Genomic DNA, 20,939 nt, shown 5'->3' with positions numbered 1-20,939 from the left:
GCGACCATGAATCACTCCTGAAAACCAGAGGAACAGAAGTGCTGAGATTGAACGTGCAACTCTCAACGACTGGGATTTCATTCAGATTTGATAGCATTGCTAGACAAATGGCTTAGCATGTAAATATACCTGACTTTAACATCACAACAATAGTAACAGCATGAAGCTAACATGAATAGTACATTGTGGTGAAAAGGTATCATAAATATGAAAATTGTGCATTAAAAAGAGCACAATAACGACTTATTCCGAACATTTGAGGTATATTTTCATCTCTCATTTCTTCAAACAAAGGAGAGAGAATAGCTAAATGTTATCAACACTGTGCTCAATAGACTATACAGGCCTGACGGAGATGTGAAATTAAGCTAGTAACCGTACCGCTATCCTGACGGTCAAGACGGTTGCATTTGCAATTTGGCTTTCCACCTCAAGGACCCCTAATATGCTAAAGAGTCTGACGGATGGGCCCCCCTCCGAGGAGAGTGTTGACAAACGACCCTCACTCACCCCGGAAATTGAGATCTATATCGGGACGTTTTAAAAACAAGTCTTACCTTAGAGTTAGGCTAAGGGCCGCGTTTACAAAGCAATGTACACTCCAGCTTACACGCGTATCGTTACTGTAGAAAGTAAACGGAGGAATAATAATTTCCTGATTATATTTAACGCCCATCTTCCCATCCTCCAGAAATGACGGACACCGTAACAAACTGTTCGTCCATTGGCTGTTTTCGGCTTTTGTCCTCTAAAGCTCTCGTGGCGACAACAGAACAAAAGTTAAAAAAAAAATAATAATAAATAAACCGCGTGAGAAAAACAAACGTTGATACCTTTGTTAATGCAGTTTCTATGTAACGCATTAAAAGTGAAACACCAATCAAACTAAAAGAGGACGTGTTTGTCTTGCATTATTCACGGAAGAGTTCATGAGACAAGGGTATCATGGGTAATGTAGTTTGAAAGCTAATTTTCTCCCATGACCCTCTTTTACAGTGGTGGAAAGCTACTAAATACATCTACTCAAGTTTGAGTACAATTCTGAGGTATGTTTACTTTACTTTAGTACTTTAAAGTTTTGTTACTTTATACTTTTAAACTTTAAGTACATTGTGCTGATAGTATACCTAATTTTACTTAAGTAAGACTTTAAATGCAGGACTTTAACTTGTCTCACAGTATTTTTAAATTGTGGTAATTGAGTATTTGATTACTTATTCCACCAATGGTCTTCTACTTCACTCAAGGTTAAATGTATGACTATCAATACACCAGCTATATTTGCATACACAGTATTACACACACATACTTCCAAAATAAACGTGTTCTAATATAATGATAACATTGCACTTTATTTAATAGTTTTTAATATATTGGATCATGGCCCCAAATTCTGGGCCATAACACACTGTGGGTGCCAATTGTCAACTCTGAGCCAGAACAAGTAACTGTAAAAGAAACCGTGCTAACAAGCCAATTGAATGCTCTTGGGTCTCTTCAGGGAAATTACTAGTGATGACATCAGTGCTGTTTTAATGACAGAGATATTCCCAGATTAGAACCACCAGTTTGCTTCTTTCAACGACTGGGCCTCGGTCCAGCCTGCTGCAGCCAAATAGTACTCAACTGAGGACACGCTCTGTAGTACACGTGTTTGCATGTGCATATGTGCATTTTATATTTATTACCATGTTTCAGGGTGTGTATTTATAGCTGAATTTTGGCAATATTTCCTTCTACAGATGACTGAAGTTGTAACAAAGAGAAACAACATTTCTGTTTGTGCCACTGCTCAGATAAACTCAGATGAACCCCTCCCTTCACCAACACATTTAATGTATAATACATTGTAAGTGCATTAGCCTAATCTCTCCTATCTGACTTGCACCGCTCCAAGCATTTCAGTGAACAGATACAAGCACGGAGGTAATGGAGAGGTCTTTGACCTGAAATGAAGATATTGCCAAACATCTCATAATTTTGATGACTTGTTGAGGACAATGTTGAGTTTCAGCGTGCATATGTGGATGTTATGGTTGCTTTATACAGGTAATGTTTACAGTATGTATGTTCTAATCAGAGATGATTATTATTTGGAAATGTGTGTCATATTTTTAAGTCAAGTATTTTTTCCTATTGTCATCTAACCTGATCATTGTTATGTTTGTTTTGGCTGAGGTGTCCACCAAGTGTATAGTGTAAAGCACAACATGCATTTGTATAATTGCTTTACATTTTAGCAGATATATTAGTATTTTATATTTTCCTTTCTTTTGTTTTGGTTTCTCATCTTTATTCTGTCAGTTCATTTGCTTCTACACACATATTTGTGAGTGTGTGCTGAACCTCACTGACACGTGTTTAAAATTTGCTTGCAGTTTCATTTTGGATTGTTTTAAAGAAGTAATAATGGATTGTATTTGTCTCTCCAGGCACTTTCTGTGATGAGAACATCAACGGATGTGAGCAACAGCTATGCCATAATGGTGGTCTATGTGAGAGCCACAGTGGCGGTTTCAGATGCCTTTGCTCGCAACAAAGCCAAAATGGGCGCCTATATGGGGGAGAGAACTGCACAACTGCACTTGCAGGCTGTGATGATAACCAATGTGAGAATAGAGGAATATGCTCTCCATTACTTGTTAATGGCCAGCACACTTATACATGCATCTGCCTTGCTGGCTTCACCGGCCCTAAATGCCAGACCCCCACCGTCTTCTCATTTGAGTCCAGAGGCTACAAGTACATAGAGACTCAGCTTCTCGACCCAGAGGCTCCTCTTAATGTGACATTCAGCTTCAGGACAGCAAGACCGGTCGGCACCCTCTTGCAGCGCAGAGTAGATGACCTTCTCCTCAGCATTGAGCTCATGGACGGGCATCTCTGCCTCCGCAGCATGAGAGGTCAAGGCTCCAGCACGCTGGTTCAGGAGCTGCCCGAGTACTTGTCCAACAACAAGTGGCACACGGTGGAAGCATCACTGGGCGGCGTGGTCAGCCTCATCAGGCTGCTCTGCAGTGAAGGAAGCTGCACCAGAGACTCCAGCGCTGAAATCCAGCTGCTTGAGCAAGCCTCTGCTCTCCCCGAGCCAGAAACAGTTCGTCAAAGCCTCTTCATAGGAGCAGTCGGGGCTAGCTGGGGTTCGGGCCGAGCAGGGGATGAAGCAGACTACCCGCCTGCTTTTCTGGGCTGCTTCAGAGATGTGCTTGTGGACTCACATCTGGTGTTGCCTGCTATAGTGCCACAAGATTCAGATGCCCAGGAAAACATCACTGTGGGATGCAGCAACAAAGACAAGTGCGATGACAGCCCATGTCAGAACCGAGGGCGCTGTGTGAGCCAGGGCTGGAGGAGCTACATGTGTGAGTGCCAAAGGCCATATGAGGGAAACAACTGTGCAGAGGGTAAGACATACACACATTAGCACCACTGCCTGTCATTTCAAATGTATTGAAACAAGTTTAATGCAACCAAAACTGTGGTTCAGTTCCCAAAATCTTATCTTGCTTTTTGTCTATTTCCTCTAAGAAAACATGAGCAGACTTAAGTATACCACTCAAAAAATTGCTTTTTTGCTCTAATGAGGCATCACCATTTTTGGCACTTTTAACAAAAAAATGTTATTTAAGCTATAAAATAGTGGGACTATGAAAAGCAGGAGTTACCCGGGGATGATGAAACTGATTTGTGATGTGTTTGTGTACAATGTGTAGGTCTTATTGGCATTATAGGTTTTAAATGTAGATTAGATTTGCATAAAACAGAATACTTAGTTGTATGAACAGATATATTAAGACATTCTTTGACTGACTTTGACATTCTATGTGTGTGGAGTATTTTTTCACTAATTGCAACATTTACATGCTGTAAAATCAAGTAAAGGTCGAGTCAAGTTTGGACTAGTGTCAGTGCGGAAATCTCAATGTAGGATGATAAAATTAGTCAGTGAACTGTAAAGGAGCTTACAGAGAAAGTAGAAATAGCACAGTGTTCAGCCAAACAGTCATGCATTAGGAGGCATTTAGCAACACCTGGGCTGAGGATTAAAAAAACGTGTGTTTCAGTAGCTCACTAGTCCTCTTATAGACTCCCGCCATGCAGAAGCATTTTCATTGGTTGGTTTCTTCAGCAGCTTCTTTTCAATGAACAAAGAGCACTCTGCTTTGTCAAAACAATGCTGGAAATAGTCCATACTCTCACCTGTTTATCAAAACAAGCTTTTATGAAGTTAACGAATGCTTATGGTCCATAACATTGACAACTGCAGGAAATACAATTATTTGCTTTCTGCAAAGGCATGAGAAGATCAAAAAAACTCTCATGTCTGTCCATTAGGCTAAATATGAAGCTACAGCCAGCAGTTGGTTAGTTTAGCTTAAAATAAAGAAACAGGAGGAAACTGAATATTTAAACTCATGTTGTAGCTCTTTTGTTTAATCTGTGCAAAAAACAAAGTGTAAAAAGGACAATTTACGGGGGTTATGTGCTGAAGTATTTCTTGGCATGGAGCAGTTGCCAGGCAACCAATGGAGACTCCTGGAAGGAGCGAACCTAACCAGCTGCTGGCTGTAGCTTCACATTTAATGGACATCCATGAGAGTGGTGTCAAATCCTCTTATCTGACTCTTGTTCAGAAAGCAAATAAGCAAATTTTACAAAATGTCATACTATTCCTTTAAGATGTTCTTTTCATCAGGTTCTGTTAAAAAGTTTGACTTTGGAGGCTTTTTCTCTACCCTGTGCCCATGCAGAGTATATCACAGCAAGATTTGGAAACAAAGACCTGGGGAGTTATGCTTTCTTCTCTTTGGACAATGACCCAGGTGATACTGTGACTATATCCATGTTCATTCGCACCAGACAGTCCAGCGGCCTGCTCCTCATCCTGGCCAACAGCACCAGCCAGTACCTTCGCCTGTGGATGGAAGAGGGCAGGGTCAAAGTTCAGGTCAATAACTTTGAGACCCTTGTTGGTCAGGGTACGGTCAGTGACGGCCATTTCCACCTGGTGACTGTGAAGCTGGAAGGAATGGCAGCCATGTTGCTCCAGTCAGCCCAGAGCCGGGGCTCTATGCCCATTAGGCCCATCCAGGTCCATCCTGGGGATCTGGTTTACGTTGGGGGGCTACCAGACTCAAGGGCCTCTGCCTCGTTTGGTGGCTACTTTAAGGGATGTGTCCAGGATCTGAGGATTAACAGCAAAAGACTGCAGTTCTATCCCATTGCAACTCCAGTGGAATCATACAGCCTGGAGCAACTCATCAATGTTTCACAAGGATGCATCAGTGACAATGCCTGTGCTGTGAGTTATATCAATCATTATATTGTCTTTAATGCGCTACACTAGTGACAGATTTTCATTCCTTATTTGCACTAATAATGAATGAGGACACTGTAGAACATACAGGAGGCTAGGCTTGATTTATTTGGGTTGTTTTCTCTTCATTAGGTCAACCCCTGTCTCAACGGGGGAGTGTGTTACTCCATATGGGATGATTTCATCTGTAACTGCCCCCCCAACACTGCAGGGCAGCGCTGTGAGGAGGTGAAATGGTGTGAGCTGTCTCCCTGCCCCGCCTCTTCTGTTTGTCAACCCCGCTCTCAGGGCTTTGAGTGTTAGTGTCTTGATATGAGAACCTGTTGTTGCTCTATTCCTGTCTTAGAAATAACATGGGAAAAACAAAAGCCTCAGAGCCTTTCTAAGAATGGCCAAGGAATAGGATCTATGCTGTGAATAGTATAATGTGTACAACCACCCTGACACGTAAAAAAAAGAAAAAGGATCCATAATACATGTGTAAGCCTTGCATTATACTAGCCCATTTTTTTTATCTTAGTTTGAACCCACTGGAGGGACCGTCTGCAATGTGCGGTCTCACTGGTGCAGGTACTGATTAATTACAGTGTGGCTGATTACAGAAGGGAACAACGTTGAGGCAGGGATCCTACATAGGATTCTTCTAAGACGTGGTAATCCCTGGTCAGTCTAAGTCTACCGCCACATGCCTGTTGACGTTTATGATGACAAGTCTACCTGGAGATGTCACATGTTCACAAAGAGAAAAGGAGGGGAGCCGTTGATCCAGAGTAGCTGCCAGTCCAAGCCTTTTTTTCCCCTGTTTTTCATACCATCACATGGTTGTATTTGCACACATATTTACCATATATTAAGTTCTCACTTTTCTGCATTCAAAGTCTTCTTTTCTCATTTTCTCCTTGTGTTATTACTGACCCATTTATTTTTTTGGCATTTAGGCCTTTTTTGACAGGCTTAGACATGAAAGAGGAAAGAGAGGGGGAATGACACGCAAATCAGAACCAAATCCCCCAACCTCTGCGTTGAGGACCGAGCCTCTCCACATGGGCACTCGCTCTACCACTAGGCCACCCAGGCACCCTTTCCTCTGTTTTTTGTAGATTCCTCAATGTCACATCGCCGCCAAAGGCCCAGCAGATGACACAATATGCAATATACCCACAGTTTCTTTCTTTCTTTCTCGTTGTGAACTTTAACAGACAAAGCAGACAATAATGTTTTGAACTGCCCTGTTGAAACAGCTTAAAGATCCTGTAACCTTTTTGCTTTATACTTTGACCGATGGGTACCTACATGAACACACAATGTTTTGCCAAAGTTGGAACAGTTAACAGTTAATTCCCATTACTGTATTTGTGTTTTTATCTGTGCTCTTCGTACTGGTTTGAAGTGGGCTCAGTTGGGAAAAGATGATACTACCATGCATCAATCAGGACACAGTCCCGATGAAGCAGATTTTTACATAAACATAAATAATAACAAAATAGGTTTTCTTTTCAAAACTGTAATTTTAACCGATTGTTTGCTATTTAGTCATGAGTACTGAATAACTTAACACCCCTGAAACCTTTCAATGACCTCTTGGTTTAACTTTTTGCCTTCCTGCAGTGATGTACAGGTGTGCTTTAGGACACAACCGATCCAACAGGTTTGAAACGTTCAGCCAGAGAGGGCAATAACTGCTTTAAAGCCTGGTGTTAAGTTAGTCTTTAAGATTTGAAACCAACTTTTCAGAGGCTTTAATGTTCAGCAGTTCTAATTATAGTAAGTTTGGGAACTATGTCTTGGCACTGGACTAGATCAGATGAATGGAAAAACTACATAAATAGTAAAAATTTCATTTCAATTCAGTAAGTCTCTTTACATTTTTCTCCTTCAGGTTTATCTAACGTAACATTTCGGGTTGAAAGCAGCATTTTGCACTACCGGAGCAATGGGAAGATTAAGCACAGCCTCTGCAGTGTCTCCCTCAGCTTCCGCACAAGACAGTCCGCTGCCACCTTACTGCATGCACAAAAGGACTCGGACTACCTCACCATCTCCCTCCTGTACTCTCATGTGGTCATGGAGCTCCAGGCTGGAGCTGACAAGGATTCCCTCAAGGTGACAGTTCAAAGCCAGGGTCCAATCAGTGATGGAGAGTGGCACACTGTGGAGCTCAGCATGGAGAGCCAGACACTCCCGACCTCCAGGTGGATCATGGCTGTTGATGGAGGCAAGACAGAGCTAAGCATGTCCAAAACAGCTGCAGGCGACCTTGATTTTCTTAGGGAGGAAGCAGACATTTTCCTGGGGGGACTGAGCCTGGGCGCAGGAGTAAACCTGTCTGGCTGTCTGGGCCCGGTGGAGATCGGAGGCCTTCCTCTCCCTTTCCACCTGGACACAGAGTTGAACCTCCCCAGACCTCAGGAGGAGCAGTTTACGAGGATAAACGGCAACGATGCGCTGCAATACGGCTGCTGGGGAGCCAATGTGTGTGAACCCAACCCTTGTAATAACCAGGGTGTGTGTGAGGACCGGTTTGACCTGCACCACTGCACATGTCCCTCTGAGTGGACGGGGCCACTGTGTCAAGACCCAACAGATACCTGCATCTCCAGCCCCTGCATCTACGGCAACTGCATCAACCTATCTGGGGGATTCATGTGTGTGTGTGAGCCGGGGTACAGTGGTATACAGTGTGAGCTGGAAGTTGATATGTGTGAAAACAGCAATTGCAGCAAAGGTGCCACGTGCCTCAAAGGTTTCACTAGCTACGCATGCCTCTGCCCTAGGGATCTGACGGGCCAATACTGCAAGTGAGTTCTTCCACAGTTTATTAATATCTCTGTGACACTAAATGTACAGCAGCATACATCTGTAACAGGTTAATGAGCTCGGAGTTGTACTGATTTACAAACTGGTCTCTTACAGGGAGAAAATTCCTGAAATCCCATGGTACATTGAAAACAATCCGTAAGTGCTTTTACATATAACACTGAAAAAATAAACACATTTCCATTGTTTCACTACATTAAGTAAATATTAAATCAACCAGTGCCAAGCTAGAGGACACTGACATATGTCCTTGTTGTGTTCTTTTATCTGTTAAGACTTCCTCAGTTGCCTGTATCAACATGCATGGGTAAAAGATGGAACTACAGCTGCTTTAATGGAGGGAACTGCTCTGAAGAAGACAACACCTGTTACTGCCTGCCTGGTTTCACAGGACAGTGGTAGGACAGCCATAATGACGTTTAATCCTCTTTGCTGACCAGCAAGGTTACTCAACCCTAGGGGTCAACACCTAATGGCTCCACACGGGGTCGCTAGATATCCACACAAGGCCACTCAGCTTTGATACAGTATATTGATATGTCTGTGATACATTTTGAAAATAGGAATAATTTACTATTTTTTTAAACACAACATAATTGACATTAAATTGATTTGTTAGTACATCTTGGGATTTAAAAATGTTGACAAAACCCAGCCGGGCCTGTGATTAAAGCTGCTATCGACAATATTTTGATGATTGATGAATTGAATGGCTACGTGTAATGTAAAAGTTCTTGCTTGTATTGACACACCCACAAAAATGAGTATTACATGGTGCCTTTTCTTGTTTCTGAGCTATAATCCTTTTGTCTTGTTTCCTTCCAGGTGTGAGAAGGATGTGGATGAATGTGCCTCTTACCCGTGTATGTACGGAGGCTTCTGTATAAACTACATCAACAGTTTTGAGTGTGTGTGTGATATAAATTACTCAGGGAAACACTGCCAAATTGACGTCAGCGACTTCTACTTGTACCTTTTCTTGGGCGTGTGGCAGAACCTCTTCCAGCTGGTGTCCTACCTTGTGATACGCCTTGACGATGAGCCAGAAGTTGACTGGGGATTCTACGACGATTAGGCCCCTGACTGTCTATTATGATCAAACTGGACTACACTTAGTCTAGGGAGAGGGTCACACTGGAGTACATTTGAGCAAATTTAGTACCCAAAAATGACATAATGTGTTATCAGAAACTTGCACACAGCACATCAGCTGGTGGTCTGTGATGCTTTACACAAAAGGGAGGAGAGAGACACTACATCTGTTGGTGAATTCAGCTTTCTCTGTTCTTTACCTTAATGAGTCCAAATGTTGGAACCATTTTATTGTTTTGTATTTAATGAAGTTACACCGTTGAAAGTTTTTCTGATCTCAACACTACGGAGTGAGCTCACAAGAAGAGACAGGAAACAATTGCAGTATTTGTTGAAACTGTATTTTATTATATCTAGTGTACTGACAAGGTCAGTAATAGAAATGTATGTTGTGAACAGATGCATTTGGTAATATTACATGTTGCTCCATATTATATTAAAGTATATTTATACATTTGATCTGGTTCTCATACTGAAAACCACACATTAGTTTGTCTTGTGCCTTACATTTCCACTTTTTATCTGGAGTACTGCTTTCTAATCAGTGTATGTTTTTATAACTGTTCAGGGACACACTCACATACAGCCATAATCTACTGGATATGAATTAAATACCCGTCTATAGCTAGAAAGTTGTGTATTTACAAATGTGTATGTACCCCAATACAAATGACAAATGCTATTCTGCATGCAGTGCATACAGAACCTGATCAGTACAGTGAAAACATAAAATAAACTTTATGAAATGTTTGGAAGCTGTCTGCTTTTATTTAAAACTTTACATACATATTTCTATTATGCATTTGGACACAGATTCCAGTTTCCTTACAAACAATGCACACCGCTTCTATTCAGTCATCTGGTGCCAACAAATGTCAAACGAAGCAAAATTAAACTTACAAATTGTGCAAATAAGGTGTACAGATACTTAAAGGTGCTCTAAGCGGTGTTACGCGTTTTTTTAGGCTACAACAGTTTTTAGTCACATACGGCAAACATCTCCTCACTATCTGCTAGTTGCCTGTCCCCTGAACACACTGTAAAAAAATCTCTCGGTCTCTGTAGACAGCCCAGGCTCCACAAACGGCAACAAAAAAAAACTGTGCCAACCTGCACCACCAAACATAACAGAGTTCCAGCCAATAACCGACATGAAGGATTCAGGGGTGGGGGTGGGAGGTTAGTGCGCTGAAGGGAGGGGCAGGAGACGGGATGAGGAGGAGGGAGGGGTAAGCTAGCCTCCGTTTTGTTTGACTACACTTTGAACGTCAACAAGAAGTGACGTCACCCAACATCGCTTAGAGCACCTTCAATTAAAAACTAAGTAACACCTAAAAACCAGTCGAGGACCGAGACAGATTAGATATATGTTGACAGGCAGTCCATCCGGTAAGGCTCTGTAGGTCCACTGTAGATGTGTAAACTCCAAGTCGAGGTCTAACAGGAATATAAAGATCTTTTTCTTAAATAACATGCCTGATTACATATTGATCGTATAAATACAGTAATCATAAAAGGATTATGATTTAGCATGAAAAGTGCACCTGATTTAAGACACTCCTACTGGGGTCAGCCATACAGTATGCACTCAACAGTGCTGTAAGGCTGTTGTGGAGCTGCTAATGAAGCCCAGAGAAAAGTGTGGACTATCCTAATCAGAAGCAGAACATTATCAGCAATTAGGGTTGGGCGATATATACCGTGCATCAGTAGAAATGGGTCCACCGGTAGAGATTTGGCAGTACCTTTTTCAACGTGGAAGCTATTCTCTTGCTAATCCAGCTGCGTCGTAAGGTAACGGGATTTGGGCAGACATGGAGGAGAGAGAAGTTATAAATACAGAGGAGGGGGAGGTTAAAACCTGTAACACCTTAAAAGGTTCCATTTTGAAAGAATTTTAGTTTTGCTGTTTTAAATCTTTTTTTAACTCAACTTAACAGAACAATTGCTTTATCGTGATCTATACCGTTACTGTGATATAAAATGATATATACCCTGATAGACGATCTTGGCCATATCGCCCACCCCTATTGGCAATACATACATACATACATACATACATACATACATACATACATACATACATACATAGAATAGCCTTCAGCCCTCTTCATGGAGCTTACAGTCACAGAGCTCTTTGTAGATCCTCTTGCGTATCTTTGGTATGTCCTTCTGTGAAAACTGCAGAGGTTTTGCCAGAGCAAGGCATCTAGAGTACTGTAAAGAAGATCAAAAATAGAGTTAGTATGTAATGAGTTCACACAGTCAGACACCATAATGATTGAAGTAATGTACTGTATATTAAGCTTGACATGCATGTTGGTACCTCCAAGACAAAAACTCCACAGTCATTTTCATTGCTCTGTTGTGGGATTATCTGTAAAGGACAGCAGGGGGAGACAAAAAAATCACAACAGGTCTGTTTTTTTTTCTTCCCCTTTCTACCACTAGCAGCTCATGTAGTCTACCATCACAGGCTAGAACACCAGCAGAACATACCTCATCGAACGACACTGCCCAACCACTTTCAAAATCTGTTTGCTTCTTCTCCTTTGCTTCTGACATCAAGTATTTCAGGATGTTCTATCATAAGCAAAAGGATAAAAAAAACAAAAAAAAACATAGTTTTACAATGTCTTACAGATAAGAACTTATTGTAAGGAAAAGCAACTGAAATGTTAAAGTAAGTTGTTAGAGTGACAAAAAAGAAATACATGAAATTACCCTTGCAACCTTTTGGAGTGCGTTCCCTTGAGAGTCGTAAAGGCAGATCTTCTTTTTGACAATGTCAGCTGTCACCAGACACCAGTGAACCTCCAGGTGGATGGGCACCACAAGCAAACATTTAGAAAACAAATCCACCTGTGCAAGAAAGATGGGGTTCAAGCCACTAATGCTGCTTTCTCTTCATTTGTTATGTCAATCCTAAAAAATAAAAAGGTTTCATGGTTTTTGTAAATCTTTACATGACATGAAAACAGCAATCTATATTAAACTGAGAAAAACCATCACACCACTTCCATCTTAGACCTAACCTGCTTTGTCCATCTCTTAACACCATCATATCCTTTAGTCATGAGCTGCCTGTGGAAGAAGCTGTTGAGGAAATGGACCTAAGAGTTGGGACAAAAGGAGATAAAAATGACAAAACTACAATAATTTAGGCTTGTGCAAGATAATGTGTTTTTATACTAGTCCGACTATGCCATTCAAACACATTGGGTAATCTTTAAAAAAAAATATCTCAGCCTGATAGATATTTAAAAAATGTTATTATCTTATCTAAGTTCTTCAAGTACTGTATAGATAGAGACATAGGGGAATTCTGCAATTATAGGAAAGTATTGTGATTAACTAAAGCCCTTGTATACACCTGTTGCCTGGCAACCTCACGGTGATGACAGGTCTCAAGGTAGTCACTGTGTCTGACTCTGACATAGTACCGCATATAACCTTGTAAAACTACAACTAGTCATTTTCACACTTTAGTTTTTGTATGGATTAAACAAACAAGATATAACGTGAAATAGTGAGCTTTAGAGGTACTAGTAGACCGTGTTATCTTTGGACAAAGCCGGGCTAGGAGTTTACCACGTTTCCAGTCTTTATGTTTCATATTTAGCTTACAGTCATGAGAGTGGTACCAATCTTTTCATCTAACTTTTGACAAAAAAGCAAATATGCGTATTTCCCAAATTGTCAATGAAAATGTCAAACTATTCCTTTAATTACTGGCAATATTTCAATAACCCTGGCAGGTAAAAACATCACCCATCTGAAAAAAATACATGCTATCTAGGTAGAATTTAAGATTACCTTGTGATGGGCAGATTCCATAATCAATTCTCCATACATGTTCATGACCTTAAGCAGGAACAAAAAAAACAAATATCAGTTACATTTAGCATAAACAATCAGGCTTTTCTTCATCATGTAACTCTTTCCATGAAAAACAAAACAAAGTCTTGGTGTGTTAGATGATGACCTGGTCGTTGAGCCAGTTCTGATCTGCCAGTGTGGACAAGTCATCCAGTGTCAGTGTGTGTTTCTTGTAGACCACCTGGAAGGAGGGAACAGGCTTCTGAGCGACTGCAGTTCGGTATTTGGCAACTTCCGAGAAGATGGCATGTTTCCTGCACGGGTAAAAAAAAATACAATACAGTTGGTCCAGGGATAAAATCATGACAGTTACCACTCTGCATGCTCCACCTTCAAACACCTTTAAAAAATTACAACTAAAGAAAAGTACTGCTGTTACGTGGTTTTATCAAGCAAACAGAGACAATGAAATAGGGCTGGGCGATATGGAGAAAATCAAATATCACAATATTTTTGACCAAATACCTCAATATCGATACCACAAAGATATTGTAGTGTTGACTATTGGTGCTTTCACAAAATATTTACACAATGAGATTTGTGATAAATAATCATCAGTAATGTGGATATAATGACTAAGTGGGTAAAGGCAAATGATAGAGCAGCTAGAACAGTCTGGTAAGTTCAGAAAATGACATCACTTTACTGCAATGCAGCCTTTAAAACCAGGAAAAGACAACACTTATGCCATATTACGATATCCAAAATCTAAGAAAATCTTGCTATCTAGTCTTATATCACAATATCGATATAATATCGATATATTGCCCAGCTCTACAATGAAATGATATAAAGTGATTCATAACAGTCTGATTCAGATTTTTGACAAAGATTTACCTGTCGCTGAAATCAATGTTAAACTTCCTCTCCAGATGTCTCGACACGTCTCTCTTTTGTAATGGGATGAAACTTCCATAGATTCTGTAGAAGTCATCAAGAAACTCTAGAGAAACATGGAAACATTTGTCATCTCAAATAGCTATGAAAAACAAAAAACAACAGGGGGGAATTATAAAAGTGAAAATAGGTATACCATGGATGTCCTTTGTCAGTAGGCTGACATCAGCTTGAGAAGACGCAGCCTTTTTACTGGTGATTCTCTCATCAGTGTCTGTGTTTGTAGCCTGGTCCGGACCTGGACTGGCAGCAGTGAAATGTCCTGAGGGGCCGTCAACCTCAAGCCTTTGAGCTGGTACCATTGTCCTTGGTTCTTTAAAATGTGTAGTTAACCCACATGCATCCCTGTCTGTACTCAACAGGTCTTTGACAGTGCGAGGAAGTTTTAAAGGGTTGGTAGTTTCACTGAGCTGTATCAAAGTTTCTGTTTTCTGAGACGGCACCATCGCTGTTGGCATGATTTGATTGACGATACCCGCAGAAACATTCGAGTCCGTAACCAGATTCTGCGAGGAACTGGAAGCAATGAACGTTTCTGACAGACTGACAGATTCACACAGCTTCAGCAGGCAATTCTGCCCTCTGAGAGTGTCCTCAGAACCTCCAGTATCACATCGGAGAGGTGACACAAGAGCTGATGTAATGACTGAATTTTCAAGGTTTGTTGTGTGATAAATTGGGACTTTGCTTTCATTTTTCAGTGATTGTGTCTTTACACGGAGGCAGGGGCCGGGGCTGATCCCACAAGCTCTTTTCTTTGCTCTGAATAAAGCAAAACGGCATTTCTCCCTCCGCTTCCTCCACATCCAAAGCTGTAATTTACAACATAAGCGTCTCTTGGTTCGCCTGGAGAGATGAGAAACTCCTTTGACTGAAGACAGGAATCCCTTTTTTCTCTTGAGGTATTTTGCTTTGCTTCGGTGGCTCTGTGTTCGGTGCATCTGGGGGAGATTGATTGGATTGAACGATGGAGGGTCACATGAGAGCATGGAGTTATGGGTATCCTTTCAGCTGCTGGAAGGTCTGACTCAGATAGCTCATATGCAACAGTGCTGAAACAGGATTGTATTTGTCTAGGCCATGGTCCACTGTCTCTAATGACTGTTTCAGATTTAGACTCACTTGATACTACAGGTCAGCTGTTACCAGCTTAACCACAGTAGACTTGAAATGGAAAGGTGAGTACTCGTGTTGGATGCTGATGTATTTGTGGGCTCACTCACACCTGTATAGGATTTCCATAGCTTACTCAGCTGTCCTTGTAATTTCTTCCACTTCTGGCGGCTTCTTTAGTAGAGTAATGCACAGTCTGAACATCTGCTGCAATACAGAATGGATGTGTTAAAGGCAGGGCTCTTATACATTTTCATCTCCCTTAAAAAAAGTTACACACAGTTTGCCCTATCAGTTCTTGATCAGTTTTCATTGTTATGCATGGCTGGGCAATACGGCAGTTAACTAGGCAGTGGGGGAATGTAACTAATTACAATTACTTGATTAGTTTACTTAAGTATAATACAGCACACGCAGTGGTTAAAACCAGTTCCCCTTTTTAACATTCAACACATCAATAATAATAATCAATATATGATAATACAGGATTCAGGAGCCAATATGCTGCATAGTACCTGCATATGATGTGGATATTGTTGTAGTGCTACTTTAAAGGATCTGAATACTTCTTCCACCAATGCAACTAGGTTAAGTCACACCAACTTGAGAGCTTCGTTTGCAGCTACAAAAAAACCGACAGTCTCGTGTGATGATGACTTAGTAATAACTATTTCCCTCCAATGTTTTAGTAGAATCCAGAAGCTTTCAAAATGCATTGATTATCTCTAGGTAGAGATAATCAATGCATTTTGAAAGGTTGTTTTGAATAGCAGTTCAAAAGAACTTACTATTGGTGACCCACACATGTCCCACACAGTTAACAAACGTTAATATTTGATTTCCTCCCGTCTGAGAACATACTCGGCTCACAGTTTTAAAAGTCTGTACGATTTCTTTTTGACACGTGTTTCCAAGCAGATACCCTTGCTAACTTAGCCAACATAGCTATAAGACACAACAACTGTGGGTAACAAATGGTAAGCGGCTAGCTGTAACCACTCTGCCTTACCGTTACTGCCTCGTTTACTTCATTGAAACTTCGTAGTGGGGTGAACTATTGCCTGATAAAAGTCTACCATGTGTACTGCTTGGAAAATTAATGTACTTTTAATTTAAGACGCGGTGGTTAGCTGTTCGACCCTCTTAACATGCAGCGTACTAGCATCATGTATACAAGACATTCCACATTGAGAGTCGCGTGTGGAATGCGTCACTCTTGCGCCGACCAATCACATTTTACTGGGGGAATTTGTAGAATGTAGATTCCTTTGTTATGTTGGAATAATTTATACGTTTCAGAAGGTGCGACAATGGCAGTATCTAGCTATGTTCCTAAAAACAATTCTCCCCGTTTGGTTTATTATTTAACAATGCCAGCACTGTCACATCATTAATACTTATAAATATCTATACTCCTAATGTCTAATTGGTTGTTTCTTCTTACCATTAACCAAATGTATGAGGCATCTGCACTATGCAGCTAGCAGAGAAACAGCTTGTATTTGTTATTTGGTCTTTTATGTTGAACTGGCAAATAAGGCCTAATTAAGCCATGGAGAAAGGCCATCTTCTTAGGGGAGCTTATCATTATCATTTTGGAAATGTCTGCTGAACTACGCAGCACTAATAACCAGGATATGTGGGATCCCTGTCATTGAAATCAGTGTTAAACATCCACTTTATGTCTTAGAGTCTTCAAAAAGTCTGGGATTGGAAACATTGTCTTTCAAATAGTGGTGAAAATAGAAAAGTAAACCAAAAGATAAAGACAAAAACAAAAACAATAAAAGTGGGTCTTTTTTCCAAGTAGTTTCATCATCAGTATCTCCGTTAGTAGCCTGGTCCTGCCTGTACAGACACTTGTGTATTATGCAAGCGCCCAGTACGGTCAGAGCAAATATGTGGGCGGCAGCAATGTCCCTGTCCCTCAACTATGTCCCTCCTGTTGGCAAATATCCTCTTTGCTGAAGTGTCATTGAGTAAGTCACTGAGTTCCTGCTGACAGCTGGTTAATAGTGGTGGAATGTAACTAAATACATTTACTCAAGTACTGTATTTAAGTACAACTTTGATGTACTTGTACTTTACTTGAGTATTTCCATTTTATGCAACTTTATACTTCTACTCCACTTGGGGGAAAATATTGTACTTTTTACTCCACTACATTTGTCTGCCAGCTGTAGTTACTTTTCACATTGCAATGTTTCTGTTTTTCATGGAAGGATAAAGTGTTCCTTTATTTGTTGAAAATATTCTCCTACTTCTTAAGCTAAATACAGTCTTTAAAAATCCTCTTGGATCAGCTGGAAAAGGCATTGTCACAAAGCTGGAAAAAGGGCTGTTTTTAGAGCTCATGAAAAGTTTACTTTTTAGAGATATGTGGTTCTCACAGGACAGCAACGCTGCAAACATATGATGATCTTATAGAATATGATTCATTGACGTAGATTAAGCTACCCAACAAGGAATTACAGTTAGCACAACCTTAAACGTCTACAGCAGCAAAATGCAACACACACATTAATGCAGCAGTAATATTTATCTAAAACATTATATATAATAGTAAAACACTTAGAAGAAACATTTTACTGCACAATGAGTACTTTTACTTTTGATACTTCACTGATAATACTTACATACTCTTACTTAAGTAAGATTTTGATTGCTAGACTAACTTGTAGTGGAGTGCTTTCACAGTGTGGTATTAGTACTTTAAAAGTTTATATACTTATTATACTTCTTCCACCATTGCCGGTTACACAATATGGATGTTTGAACATGAAGCTCTTTGAATATTTTGGATTATATTTAATCCAAGAAAGATGTGTGTGTCAGTTTGGCACAGCTATCAACTGAAAATCACAGATAGTGTGAGATGTTTCCAGATGTTTAGCCATAAAATACAGTGAACCATTGATGATTTAAACTCAGACTGCTTTTGCACCGCCAGACTTTGTCATCTTACATTTGTTTTGGCAGCAATCCTAAAACCGAGCATGCCCACGTGACGCAGGAGTCAGGGGGATGATCATGGTGTTTGACTTGGCTCAGTTTTCCTGTTTAAAGTACAGGATATATGCACCCCAGGCTGCATGAGCTCAGCCTCTTCTCTTCACCTTTCATCTTCTCAAACGCTCTGAAACTTCTTGATTGCCTGTGCATCTCTCACAGAAATGAATCCCCTGGGAATTACTGTAGTTCTGGGACTACTGGCGGGGGTCTGGGCTCAGATCAATGTGGTACGACCTCAGTGCGACTCCCCTGAGGCAGAGGAGGCTGCTCTGGTGGCTCGGGATTACCTCAATACCCAGCACACTCATGGCTACAAGTATGCACTGAACAGGATTGAGGACATCAAGATCCATACTAAGGTAAAGTCAGCAGGTGTAGTGTTTGTGTTACAAATTTACGCCTTCTCTTTTCCTGTTTTTCAACTTTGAGGCAGGAACATGAGATGCAGTACATAATAAAATACTAATCACATTAATTTCCTCATGACCACTAGATAACAGGGTTACGTCATTTGAAAGACTAAATTGTGAACTATGATATAAATGTGTAACTTTGTATGATGTAGACACAACACTTAATAAAAATAGAGAAAATATTCCATAAACATTTGCCAAGCTTAAAAATGTTGTAAATGCCAGGGAAATCTGCATCATTTTAGATAAAGTAGTACATTTTGGTGAAGATACCTCCTTACTTGCCCTAAACATTGCACATATTTCCTTCCATTGTGTAATTTATGTCAGCACCCCAATTAAGACACAATCAAAGTTCCTAAATAATTGGTTCATGGTGACTCTGCATGCGAACATTTGCACAAACATGTCAGAAAAGATGAAAAATCAACAATTCAGCGGTTTTATTTTCCATTGTCATTTAAAACTGCATATGCATGTTCATCAATGCAAATATGGCACCAGAACACTTTAGGGGCTTCTGTCTATGTGGCGATCATACAATAAATAGCAGAATAGATAAAATAACTAAATAATGTTTCCTTTTTTTCTCTCTTTAGCCTGATGGAGAAAACACATACGTGCTGGAAATTGACCTGCTGGAGACTGACTGTCATGTGTTGGATCCCACACCTCTTGCCAACTGCACAGTCAGGCCAAAAATATTGACGGTGAGACCCTTTAGTACACAGAAGCTCTGTCAAGATACTGATCATTTTAGGATGTAAATTAATGAGAATAGAAAATGTCCAAATTGACTGTTCTATTTGGACTGATTCTTTGTCTCCAATCAGGCAGTAGAAGGCGACTGTGATGTGGTGCTGAAGAGGGTTGGTGGAGCTCTGACTGTCACAGCATTTAAGTGTAAAACAGAAGGTAAATCTTTCACATCACAGTCTTAACCATATGACATCTACATACATTCAGAAGATGCCACAAGAGTGTCACCCTAGACACAAAAACCTGCATGTGTCTTTCTTTGATGACATATAGAATCAACAGAGGACTTGTGTGTGGGCTGTCATACCCTCCTTCCCCTAAATGACACCACAGCACTGGAGTTTGTCCAAGCCTCTCTGGCAACCTTCAACAACATGACTGTGAATGAAACATACACTGTTATGGAGGTTGGAAGGATGTCATCACAGGTGGGCCCAAATAATCAGTCTAGATTATTTTTTTCCCCCACCAGATTTAATGCATCTGCAAGTTCTAATTTGTGTCTGTCAATACTTTCAATACCTTGTCTCAGGTTGTGTCTGGTGGGCCAATCTATTTCGCAGAATATGTTGTAGTTGAGGCTAATTGCATCGATGATGCCTGCGTGCCCCTGAATGACACCATGGCTGTAAGTACATAAAGCATCGGTTTAGTTTTCCACAATATTGAATCATTTAATATATGCACTTTTTAAGCCCTTCTGATAAACTAATCAAAGGACATAGGAAAATGATCGATCTGGTCACCAATGCGCCACTTAAACACAATTCAGTTTTTTTTTAACGTTTTTCTTTTCTCCACCAGGCACGTGGTATTTGTACTGCCAGAGGTTCGAGCACTGATCACACAGTGGACTGCAAGATGTTTTTAACTCTGGTAAATCATTGCATTTAAATATTCCAAATGATTTTTGATGGCCGAAAAATAAGTCAAACTTTTCATTTATAAAGAGGCTTTGCATACCCTTTTTTCCAGATGCCTGTTGTAGATGTCAACAGCACTGCAGCTCTTCCCATGCCACCAGCAGTCCACGTACACACAGGCAGCCTGTCGCCCATGCATGGTCTGAGGCACCACAAACTGACTACTCTCCATGACCCTCATCTCAGTGGCCTTCTGTCTGAATCAGCAGAGTCAGCTGAAGTTGTACCTGTAGCCCGTACAGTGGTTGATGCTGGTCTAACTGCTGCACCTGCTGATCCAACTTCACCAACTGCTGCTGATCCTGCTCCACCTGCTGACGCTGGATCAGCCTCAGATTCCTCAGCCAGTGCTGAGGTCCCTGTTGTTGTAGTGAAGAGAGATGTACCTGTCCCTGCAATTGTTGATGCTGTGACTCAAACAGACCCCATTGCTCTTGTGCCAGTGTGCCCAGGAAGGGTCAGATTCTTCTAATGTAGGTCTAACAGACTACTTCATTTATACTTCCTTCAGCTACACTGGCACTAGAGTAACATGATTAATTGATAATGAACATGTCCTGTGTTAGAAGTAACACCAATTCCTACAAATTAAATTGTCACAAACAAGCATTATGCATTGTAAGACTACCCTTAAAACCTCCGTAAAAAGGGATGGATGATAAAGATTTGCATTTGACGCTATTGAATAAATCTTTCAAGGCTAAGCGTGCCCAAGCA

At 40.7% G+C, this 20,939-nt stretch overlaps 3 protein-coding genes across 7 annotated transcripts; 2 read left to right on the top strand and 1 right to left on the bottom strand.

Annotated features, from left to right (window-relative positions):
* Positions 1–12: 12 nt before the first annotated feature.
* LOC144526810 (protein crumbs homolog 1-like) lies at positions 13–9,561 on the top strand. The gene is made up of 9 exons (XM_078264474.1): positions 13–119; positions 997–1,046; positions 2,433–3,404; positions 4,752–5,302; positions 5,450–5,615; positions 7,197–8,115; positions 8,231–8,272; positions 8,410–8,532; positions 8,960–9,561. The coding sequence occupies exons 3-9, from the start codon at positions 2,870–2,872 to the stop codon at positions 9,207–9,209; spliced, it is 2,586 nt and encodes an 861-aa protein (XP_078120600.1). The 5' UTR covers positions 13–119; positions 997–1,046; positions 2,433–2,869; the 3' UTR covers positions 9,210–9,561.
* Positions 9,562–9,972: 411 nt separating this feature from the next.
* LOC144526811 (uncharacterized) lies at positions 9,973–16,308 on the bottom strand. 5 transcript variants are annotated; one of them, XM_078264477.1, is made up of 11 exons: positions 16,125–16,308; positions 15,631–15,737; positions 14,139–15,322; positions 13,943–14,048; positions 13,212–13,359; positions 13,043–13,090; positions 12,262–12,339; positions 11,951–12,088; positions 11,726–11,809; positions 11,553–11,603; positions 9,973–11,443 (listed from the first exon to the last, which is right to left on the bottom strand). In XM_078264477.1, the coding sequence occupies exons 3-11, from the start codon at positions 14,989–14,991 to the stop codon at positions 11,327–11,329; spliced, it is 1,623 nt and encodes a 540-aa protein (XP_078120603.1). In that variant the 5' UTR covers positions 14,992–15,322; positions 15,631–15,737; positions 16,125–16,308; the 3' UTR covers positions 9,973–11,326. The 5 variants fall into 5 exon arrangements, with proteins under 5 accessions (XP_078120603.1, XP_078120602.1, XP_078120601.1 ...); XM_078264476.1 differs by lacking the exon at positions 15,631–15,737 and having other exon boundaries at positions 9,973–11,285; positions 11,318–11,443; XM_078264475.1 differs by lacking the exon at positions 15,631–15,737.
* A 1,880-nt stretch (positions 16,309–18,188) lies between these two features.
* LOC144526337 (alpha-2-HS-glycoprotein-like) lies at positions 18,189–20,932 on the top strand. Its single transcript, XM_078263754.1, has 7 exons — positions 18,189–18,486; positions 19,140–19,250; positions 19,374–19,455; positions 19,573–19,727; positions 19,832–19,927; positions 20,104–20,175; positions 20,275–20,932. Exons 1-7 carry the CDS (start codon positions 18,289–18,291, stop codon positions 20,692–20,694), a joined length of 1,134 nt encoding a protein of 377 aa, XP_078119880.1. The 5' UTR covers positions 18,189–18,288; the 3' UTR covers positions 20,695–20,932.
* The last annotated feature ends 7 nt before the right edge of the window (positions 20,933–20,939 follow it).

Source organism: Sander vitreus, chromosome 12, assembly GCF_031162955.1.
Source record: "Sander vitreus isolate 19-12246 chromosome 12, sanVit1, whole genome shotgun sequence".
Classification (NCBI taxonomy): domain Eukaryota; kingdom Metazoa; phylum Chordata; class Actinopteri; order Perciformes; family Percidae; genus Sander; species Sander vitreus.
This window is presented reverse-complemented; position numbering and strand designations above follow the sequence as displayed.

Excerpts from the sequence above, each read along its gene's own strand:
- LOC144526810 (XM_078264474.1), top strand. The coding sequence starts at position 2,870 with ATGGACGGGCATCTCTGCCTCCGCAGCATGAGAGGTCAAGGCTCCAGC. Across the intron at positions 8,116-8,230 it reads CTGACGGGCCAATACTGCAA|GGAGAAAATTCCTGAAATCC; the intron begins GTGAGTTCTTCC and ends GGTCTCTTACAG. Across the intron at positions 8,273-8,409 it reads TGGTACATTGAAAACAATCC|ACTTCCTCAGTTGCCTGTAT; the intron begins GTAAGTGCTTTT and ends TTATCTGTTAAG.
- LOC144526811 (XM_078264477.1), bottom strand. The coding sequence starts at position 14,991 with ATGCTCTCATGTGACCCTCCATCGTTCAATCCAATCAATCTCCCCCAG. Across the intron at positions 11,810-11,950 it reads CACTCCAAAAGGTTGCAAGG|AACATCCTGAAATACTTGAT; the intron begins GTAATTTCATGT and ends TGCTTATGATAG. Across the intron at positions 11,444-11,552 it reads GTGGAGTTTTTGTCTTGGAG|TACTCTAGATGCCTTGCTCT; the intron begins GTACCAACATGC and ends TCTTCTTTACAG.
- LOC144526337 (XM_078263754.1), top strand. The coding sequence starts at position 18,289 with ATGAATCCCCTGGGAATTACTGTAGTTCTGGGACTACTGGCGGGGGTC. Across the intron at positions 19,728-19,831 it reads TTGGAAGGATGTCATCACAG|GTTGTGTCTGGTGGGCCAAT; the intron begins GTGGGCCCAAAT and ends ACCTTGTCTCAG. Across the intron at positions 20,176-20,274 it reads GCAAGATGTTTTTAACTCTG|ATGCCTGTTGTAGATGTCAA; the intron begins GTAAATCATTGC and ends CCTTTTTTCCAG.